The following is a 9,952-nucleotide window of genomic DNA, read 5'->3' as shown; positions in this document are numbered from 1 at the left end:
AGGAAACCTGACAAACACTTCAGCCAGATGATCAGGTGATCAATGTCAACAAAAACACACATACATCATGTTGACAGTATATCCCCTTGGTATGATGTGATGCATATGGCACTCTGTGATCTTCCTTCCCCAGACCCCAATCTAATCATGAGAAAAACACAAATTCCAAAAGAGTAGCATCGTGTGTTCCTGACCAGTACTTCTCAAAACTATCCATGTTGCCGAAACAAGTCAAGTCTGAGAAACTGTTACAGCCAAGAAGAGTCTAAGAAGACATGGCTACTAAATGGAACACAGAGTCCTGGATAGGATCCTGGAAAAGAAAAAGAACACTTGGTAAAGTATAAGGACATGTGAATAAACTGTGGGCTTCAGTTAATAATACTGCATCAATATTGGTTCAATAATATAACAAATGTATCATACTATTGTGTGTGTGTTGGTGGGGGACAGTGAAATATGGGAACTCTCTTTTACTATCTGCTCATTTTTTCTGTAAATCTAAAACAGTCATGAAAAATACCTTCTATTAATTCAAAAAATTAATCACAGGGAAAAAGGACATTAATAGCCAAAAAGTAAAACCTTAAATGGCCATCAACTGAGGAGTGGGTAAACAAAATGTGGTATATCAATAGAATATTATTTAGCAACGAAAAAGGAGCAAACTGCTGATACATGCTACAACATGATGGATCATGAAAGCATTGCAGTAAATGAAAGGAGTCCAGAAAGGAACATCCACAGTGACAGAAAGTAGGTTAGCATTTGCTGGGGGCTAAGCACAGGGAAAATGGGGAATAACTGCTAATGGATACAGGGTTTCTTTTAGGAGTGAGGTATATCAATATTAAAACAAAGAGTTGTATCAGTAAAGATTAAATTGAATGCTTTGGAAAGACTCCATTATAGCATGCCACTCTGAAAAAAAAGAAAAGAGAAGAATTCTTCCTATACAGTCCCATCAATTCTTCAGTGTTGCCTTAAGAATCAAAAGCTTTAGATTGACACTCCTGCAACATTTAACATGGGGCCTAGTGCGTAATGGGCACTCAATAGTATTTAATGGTTATTTCTTTTCTAACACTGAGAAGGTTTTTTCCTGAACAAACCTATTGAGCTCACAAGACACTGTCCTAATTTGAAAAACAAACCTTTCTAAACTAATTTAGGAAGGATGGTGATGTCTCATTTCTCCATTTCACTCTGAAAATTAAAGGCAATTTGAGGTCATTACTTAAAACGTAAAGTTGATCCCAATATTAAGACTAACTGTGAGAAAAAAATCTAGTGTATCTTTCTCAGCAACAGGACAATTAACTATAAGCCCTTTCTGGTCTAGAAGATATGAATCCAGATGAATTATTTGTCAAAGAACACTATTAAGTATTATCATGACTACATAAATTATAAAGCAAATTAAAACCTTTAGGAAGAAGATACAATTACCTAGGCTCTGTTGTGTGCCAGGAGCTGAGCAGGGTGCGTTACAAACCTAGTTAATACAACAACCTTGAATGGTTGGTATGATCACCATCCACTTTATAAATAGGGAAACTAATCTCAGAGAAAATACTTTGCCCAAGGTTACACAGCCAAGAAGCAGCAGAGCTGGAATTAAAGCCCAGATTGACTCTAATTTATCAGCTGACTTTCTATTGGACAATATGCTGCCACAAAACATGGGTATTTTCTCAACCATGAATTAAGAAAATGGATTCGGGGCAAATAGATGAATATAGAAAAATTATATATATAAAAGACACAGAATGCAGAGGAAGGGACCTAGATAATCTAATCAACTGACCTGCCTCCATATACTGGAACTATTCAATTCTTCTACTTATAATTCTAAAAAAATTCAAAACACCATTTGATAGCCTTGTCTGATATTTAGCAACTATTAGTTTGGGAAAGCTCTTCTTGAAATTCCTTCCAATGCTATTTTCCTACAATTTGAGAAATGTTAATGCTGGCCTGGCCTTTAGTAGGAATAGGAGAAAAGTAAAGATTGTTGAATTATCAAGTTATCTGCAGTTATATCTGAAGGTTTGTACCTTGTCACTTTCTAGCTTATACTAAAAATTAAAGAAGTTAAAAAAAAAAGTTAATTTAATACTAGGAGTAAAATCTACTTAAAATTAAAAGCCCTACAATAAGAATCTTCTAAATATATTACAAAGTGAATGGCTGAAGTTTCACTACCTTATCAGTAAGGCCTAGAATTGACTAAAAATAAGAGATGGTACCAATTAATTTATTTGATTCAGATTTCTTCCACCTATATGTCTCTAGCCACAACAAATCTTTTATTTCATTTAATAAAAATGGTGACATTATTTGCTTTCAAAATTTTTTGTTAATATATCTATGAAGTTCTAAAGGAAAATGACAATGTTGAAGTATGTTTTATCATCATTATTATGAATAACTTCCATGGATGAGAAAATCAGCATATGTAAACTCCAAAGCCAGTTCTGAAAGATCTTTTTGTGAAACATTTGTCTATTAAAAAACACTTAAGAGAATATTATATTTTATTGTATAAATGTCAAATGTTTTATAGTACTGCTTTACTATATCTTATGTATTCTATAAAATAAATATAATTTTAACATACACTGGAATTCATAACAGAAGTAATGCAAAGAACAGATGCTTGAAATACACCCAGTAGGAAACATATTCCTAACATTATCATCCATCCTTTTGCTAAGAAATGCTTCTATTTTACAGACAAACTTGATCTTCTTTAAAGTATGTTGTCCACCGTTTTTCTGTTTCTGTCACAGTAGCTATAAATAGTTGTTTAAGGATATCCTTATCTAAATTTCTGCCTGCAAAGACAACAAAATATGGTGATTATACTATGCTTATTAAAATGACAGTTTACCAATCAATTCCTGATAAATGTTTGATGATCTTCAAAATTTAAAAATGATAGTAACTGAGTGACTCCTTTTCTAACTTTCCAGTTAAATCCTTCAGAACCCAACTGACACTTGGATTAATCACTTTCCTAAGGTTGTTTGAAGAGTAAAAGGTCTAGCAAGTTCTTATTACCATTATAACCACAAGTTTATTTAGGTTTACAAAGGAGCTTCTGATTGGTTAATACTGCTTAAGTGGCACATTATATTCCTTTCAAATATATTTTCCACGTTGCTTTAGAAATTTAACTGCTTGTAACTTACCAATAAGAACCAGCCGATTTGTTCTCTCAGTGTCATCTCTCCAGCTCACTGGAGTCTCCTCCAGATCATACAGCTCATAGACACCTTGGACAATCACTTGCTGTGGTTTGTCTTTGATCGACACCAGCCCCTGCTCAGAGGAGAATGATTAGTCAGCCTCGATGTGAATTTAAAAGCAGAAATCAAGCATTGATATTAATGGATTAATTTTTCCTATTCCTTTTCAAACTACAAACTCATAAAAATAAAGATGCTGTTAAAATTACTTTTCTCCAGTTATTTGTAAATTAGTTTCTTAAAGCCTCCAATTTTTTAAAAAGTTTCTGTGCACATTGATTTTTTTCTAATGACAAAATTAACATATGTATTAGGATGTCCTTTCAGTGTTAGCACAACAAAAAATTGAAAGAACAAAATGATAAAACATAGTGTATCAGATTCTACTGATTATTCTACTTTTAAGAATTTCATATTTGTTTCACAGTTTTAGTGGGAAAATTAGATAAGTTAAAAGATTTCTGTGATAGCTTTCGGATGAGCTGCAACAAATGGAGTAGATAATGAAATACAGAAAAAGAAAAACTATTATATTTATCTGAATAAAAGTTTATTTTATATTGATTTGCAGAAATGAGGAACAAATTATCTATTAAACTGGCTCCTATGGAGATGAAATCATTTCTCTGAAATATCTGTTATACATGTTTGTTATAAAATTAATATACACTGAGAAATAGTAAAAGACAGATCACTGATAGTCATTCCCACCACACAGCTTTTGTGTATTTTTGGTGTATTTATGTATTTTGGGTGTATGTTCTTCCAGTTTGTCTTTGCCTGTGCCCAGTTGTTTTCTGGTTCTTTTCCCAGTTTCACTGAGATATAACTGCCATATAACATAATAGTAATTTAAGATATACGACATATAATGATTTAATTGTTTTCTGCTTTTTGAATTTGAATATATAATAACAAACTCCTCAGGAAGATTTACCTAAGCGTTAATTTTGTATTAAGATTTGAAACATTAGCTGTTTACTAGAGTTAACATTTTCAACATGCTGACTACTGGTAACAGGAAAGAGAAGGAAGTCAATGAAGATAAAGACTGTGTTGCTCCAGATCCCCCAGTGTTGTGATGAGAGGAAGTCCAAAGGCAGAACCAAAGAGGACAACTGCAGAAAGACTGTCATATGTAAGGACGACTCCAACCTGGGATGGTGCAGAAAGAGCCACAGAACTGTGTGTGGAGGTCTTGGTGGCAGCATTAGTGTAACGCCATAATGGCTGTTTTCCTGGGTACCACCCCTTATTCAGTACTAGGGGACAAAGCAGTTACAGAATGAAATATGATCTGCCATTAGGATCATGGAATGGAGATCGTGCTACGATCATAATGCAGGACCAGGTGGGAAGGATATGGGATTCACCTGTGTTGCTCTGCAGTGCCACTCCCAGGTAGGCCAGCACAAGGAGTGAAAAAATAACCTAAACAGTTTCTCCATAGTATCAACCTTTGCCGTTCTAGTGACCCCAGGAGTCAGTCCCTAGCTGGAGAATCTAGTTACTAAAAGTAATAATAATAAACAACAACAATAAAAAGTTTATGCACTTCTGAATAAACAAGAAGGGTCACTCAAATAACTGCTGATGGGTTAAGCACATAACCTAGAACCACTGCCCCTGGAAAAAACACCTTTCATGACACAAATACCCAAATGTGAAGTAATAAGAATGGGTTTCCAAACACAGAGCAAGAATTCTAGTCTTTTATAATTTTGCTTATAGTATGACAAATGTTTAGCGTCTGCTAGAAGCATCAAGAAGCATAAGATTTGGCTGCAGCAAGATTTCTACTATTATTTATCTATTAATGTAGCTCTCTTGAAAAAAATAAACACAGGAAAACATTCCGTTTTCTCGAACTGACTAAGCTGTGTGCCAAGGGGAGGAGAGTTTCATTCAACAGGTCAAGCTCATGAGCCAGATAACTGTTCAGAAATTCTGGGAGTAGAGAGCACAGGGTAACATTTCAAAGCACATGGGTTGTTTTAGCTACAACCCTAAATGAAGCTGTGCAAATAAATCATGCTTTATGCAGTGATTTCCAAAGCTTTTCAGCAATGGAAATAAGGAAAATGAAAACAGACTAAGGTTATTTATACTAAAACCAGTGCTTCTGTTTGAAACCAAATATGCTTTTATATAACAGCCAAGAAAGGGACTCTGTCCAAAAATATAAAACTGTCAACTGTATACTGCACCTTTAGTCGTATGACCTCCATGCAGTCATCATCCTTATTCCTCACATTCTTTTCCCATAGAAGATTCTGTATCAAATGACATATGTTAATAAGACCAACCATTGCTGCTTGCAACAACTATGTAACAATACAGTTGATAAATCATTAATCAGTTAACTACTGCATTCACCTGAATAAACACATTGAGACTTTCTTCCTTTGCATTTCCTGGCACTTCAAATGTGACTGTAATAATACTCTGTAAATCAAGAGAAAGAATCAATAATGACTTTTCTATAGTAAAAGTGATTTTTTTTTTAAATCACAAGTTTTAAGATGAAAAGGAACACATTCATAGAAATCCACGTTGCCTAACAATACATATTTTTGCATAACTTTTTCACTATTATTTGCTGATTTTTGGTATAAGCAACTCCATTTTTTATATTCTGAACAGCTGATCAATGGTTTAGCACTGACACAGAGAAACTGTCATAAAAGGGTACTCATTGCCTAGCCAGGCGTGGCTCAGTGGTTGAGCATGGACCTAGGATCCAGACGATCGGGGTTCGATTCCCGGTCAGGGCACATGCCTGGGTTGCGGGCTCCATCCCGTTGGGGGCATGCAGGAGGCAGCAGATCAATGACTCTCTCTTTGTCGATATTTCTATCTCTCTCTCCCGCTCCTTTCCTCTCTCTCAGATCAATAAAGATATATTAAAAAAAAAAAAAGGGTACTCATTTAATTCATTCTTTCCAGGATTCTCAGTGCTAAGAGGGAAGGTAATACATATATATTATCAGCTGTAAGTACTGAGCCAGGCACTTTTGCCTGGGTCACTTCATTTTATCTCTCATTTATGTGTGATGACAATCCTGTGGAATAAAGATAATTATTTCCATTTTATAAATTGCGGAAAATGAGGCTCAGAAAAAACAAACTACCCAGAGCCAGATGTAACACTCAAAAGCAAAAGTTTAATTCTGTCCTTTGGAAAAAATAAATATAAAGGAAAAGTTTGGTTTCTTTCTGACCAAGCATGTGACCAAGGAAGAAGAGTTCCCAGAGATGAGAATGGATAGTACGTCATCTTTGGTTTTAGAGGATGACATCATCATTTATAGCATGTTAACTTTGAGATTTATTTTTCCTCCTGATCTCGATAAATCTGTCTACTCTAAGGAACCAGAAGCTTGAGATTTCCTCTAGCCAGTCACATAATTAAAACCCCAAACCTCCATTTTCTACAGTAACCCAAAGTTTCACACTTGATGATGAAAAGGCCAAAATCATAACCTGATAAAGGCACAGCCCCCCTCTTGGATAATGAACATAAAGCTCAAGCCAAGCTTTAAAACAGGCAGAAAAACATACTAAAGCACAGCTCTCCATCATCCCCTAGAACCATGTATCTTAACAGCAATTTTACTCACCAGCAGAAAATCATATTGGCTTATAGTAAAAAATATGAAAAGACCAGAACTGTTTTTTATCTGAACACAGTTTGAGAAGAGCTAAAGGTAAATATTAAAGACCATGGTAAGCACAAAACAGAGTGGCAGTTTAATGAGTCCTATTATCCTTTAAAAAGTGAGATTAGATGGCCTCAAAGGCATTCACATTCTAAAAACTGTCAACACAGTTCAAAAATACAATTTTAGAAAGAGTTCTAATAAAACAGTCCTAACAAGAACCAATTTAGTTAAAGAGATACATTAAACATATTTTTAAGATTTTACCTGATCAAGGTGAGGTTGTATTGCTGGCAATTGTTGAAGTTTTTTCTGCAAACTAAGAACAACTGATTATATATTCAGATATCAATATATTTTTCACTTAACCTTGTACATTTCTTAGTGATAAAGCTACATAAGGAAGAGAATATCCACAGTTGAATCTATTACATAGTTTACGTGTTATTAACATATTCTAAGAGAAACACTGGCAGATTATTTTAAAGCTTTTCTTAAAAATGTCTACACATTCACATACATAAACACAATATAAAGAAAAACTAATCTTTAGCAACAATATTTTGTGTGGTTAAATATGTCAGTAGATTTCTTTTTAATTCCAAAAGATCTAATACAGGCCTAGAAAAATACACATAAGCATTTTTACTATTGTTTAAAATTTCATCAACTCTCCCCATGCTTCCTAATGTGAAAATTCTGGTACCCAAATAAAGTTAGTAAAATAAATTTTCTTTTATAAATGTTTTCCCTTGAACATGACTACTTAGTAAAAAACAAACAGGATCCATAAATATAACCCTTCTATACAGTCAGTTTCTGGTAAAAACAAAAAGCCAGAATCTTAAAAAATGCATTGTTCTGATATGGAAACAGCGAGATCAAGATGGCATAACAAATTATAACCATAACAACTGTACCGCACATTTAGACACTGATGGGGGTAGGTTGGGAGGAGGGAAGGACTTAAAACCTTGCAGATGTTTTGCCCTGAAGAACAGCGAGGGGTAAATTAGTAACAGCAAGTTTAGGAAAGAGAAAAGGCTTGTAGGAACTGTTGGAGGGAAATGAGTCTCAGTGGGGGGTCTTAGTAGGAAAAGTGTCAAATTAAACCTTCCCAGCTGGTTGCTCAGGAATGGATTCTCCTGTTCAACAACTAAGTACAATGAAAAGTATGCAAAGGCCTTACCCATTGTGGGGCCATCACACTAAACAGCTACTTCTTTAAGTGTCACTAATGCATTATAACTGCTCTTTCCCTACATTCAATATTTAATGTTGTTGGACAATGACTGCTTCAATAGGGGAGGAAAAGTTTTCTTCTACCCTCTTCAGGTCCCTGGCTGGGTCTGAAAATTAGACTAACAAAGACAGAGTAGCAGGAGGAAAGCACACAATTAAGTTTTACGTGACACAGGAGCCTTCATAAAGAAATGAAGACCCAAATAATGGTTACGTCTGGGTGGTTTTAGGCCAGGTTTGATGAAGAGTGGAAAGTCATAGGAAGACAGGACAGAACAGAGTATGAGCCAAGTGTAGTAAGTTGGAGGAAACTCAGTAAGGCCCGCTCCTTCAGATTCCTCTGTGCGTCCACTTGTCTTCAGAGACAAGGATGCTCCTTTCCTCCTGGCATAGGGAGGAAACCTCTCACAGAAGAGTTTTATTAACTCATCTACTTCAGTGGAAATGAAAAACATTTGCAAATCATATGTCTGATAGGAGTTATTACCAAGAATATACAAAAAGCTCCTACAACTCAGTCACAACAAAATCAAATAACCTGATTTTAAAATGGGCAAAGTACTTAAATAGACATTTCTCCAAAGATGATATACAAATGGCCAACAAGCATATGAGACAATGCTCAACACCTCTAACCATTACAGAAATGCAAATCAAAATCACAATGAGGTATCACCTCATAGCCATTAGGACAGCTACTACCAAAAACAACAGAAAATAAGTATTGGGAAGATATAGAGAAATTAAAACCCGTGTGTGTTGTTGGTGGGAATGTAAAATGGTGCAGCTGCTATGGAAAACAGTATGGTGGTTCCTCAAAAACTTAAAAATAGAAATACCATAGGATACAGCAATCTCACTTTTGGGTACATATCCAAAAGGATTGACAGCAGTATCTTGAAGACATATAAGCACACCCATGTTCATAGCAACATTATACACCTATGGGGGAATATTATTTAGCATTTAAGAAGGAAATCTTTCTATGCTAAAAATGGATGAACCTTGAGGACTAAGTGAAATAAGCCAGTCACAATAAGACAAATACTGTTTGATTCTACTTATATGAGTATCAACGTAGTCACATTCATAGAAACAGATAATAGAACAATGGCTGCCAGGGGCAGTGGGGAGGGGAAAATACAGAGTTATCACTTAATCGGTGTAGAGTCTTAGTTTTGCAAAATAAAAAAGTTCTGTACATCCATTCCACAACAATGTGAATATACTTTACTGAACTGTACACTTAAAAATGGTTAAGATAACTTTTTGAAAAAAAGATACTGATGTCCAGGGAAGAAATTTACATTCTCCTTTTCCTTATCAAAAAGATTCCCTTTGGGAAAGAGGCAGGAAACTGATCTATCACTGAGAGGAAAGGAAGTATCTGTGATAACACCTCAAGCTAAAATTTTCTATGTGTTTCATGCATTTTGTCATAGAAAGTATTACATATATTTAGTGTAGCAATATTAACAATTAGTCTCTAAAATTAACCACCATTTACACTATAATTTCTATAGGAAAATGTACTGTGATTTCCAAATACCCAATTTTCAAAATTTCCAAGATCATAATCATTAGGAATGGTATTTTATGTCAAAAGGATGACAGGAAGCTTAAATCAAGTGTGCAATTCTTTAAATCATTCCTGTAACTCCTATAACTTTGGAATGATAGGAACATTACAATAAAAATGACCAAAATACAGGAGACATACCTTATTCCAGAGAGACTGTCAAAGGCATGAAGATCTAACACATTAGAGAGATCAACTCTAAAAGAAAGAAAACCAATGTA

The 9,952-nt window shown here is 34.8% G+C and overlaps 1 protein-coding gene across 1 annotated transcript in view; it reads right to left on the bottom strand.

Annotated features, from left to right (window-relative positions):
- Positions 1-2,241: 2,241 nt before the first annotated feature.
- ZNG1A (Zn regulated GTPase metalloprotein activator 1A) overlaps positions 2,242-9,952 on the bottom strand; it is a 35,116-nt gene continuing 27,405 nt past the window's right edge. The window contains exons 10-15 of the mRNA XM_016214277.2: positions 9,873-9,929; positions 7,178-7,229; positions 5,628-5,696; positions 5,459-5,524; positions 3,195-3,324; positions 2,242-2,837 (exon numbers count right to left, since the gene is read on the bottom strand). Of these exons, the coding sequence (XP_016069763.2) occupies positions 2,731-2,837; positions 3,195-3,324; positions 5,459-5,524; positions 5,628-5,696; positions 7,178-7,229; positions 9,873-9,929 (481 nt within the window). The 3' untranslated portion in view covers positions 2,242-2,730. The remainder of the gene's footprint in view (positions 2,838-3,194; positions 3,325-5,458; positions 5,525-5,627; positions 5,697-7,177; positions 7,230-9,872; positions 9,930-9,952) is intronic.

Source organism: Miniopterus natalensis, chromosome 12 (assembly GCF_054644295.1).
Source record: "Miniopterus natalensis isolate mMinNat1 chromosome 12, mMinNat1.hap1, whole genome shotgun sequence".
NCBI lineage: Eukaryota > Metazoa > Chordata > Mammalia > Chiroptera > Miniopteridae > Miniopterus > Miniopterus natalensis.
This window is presented reverse-complemented; position numbering and strand designations above follow the sequence as displayed.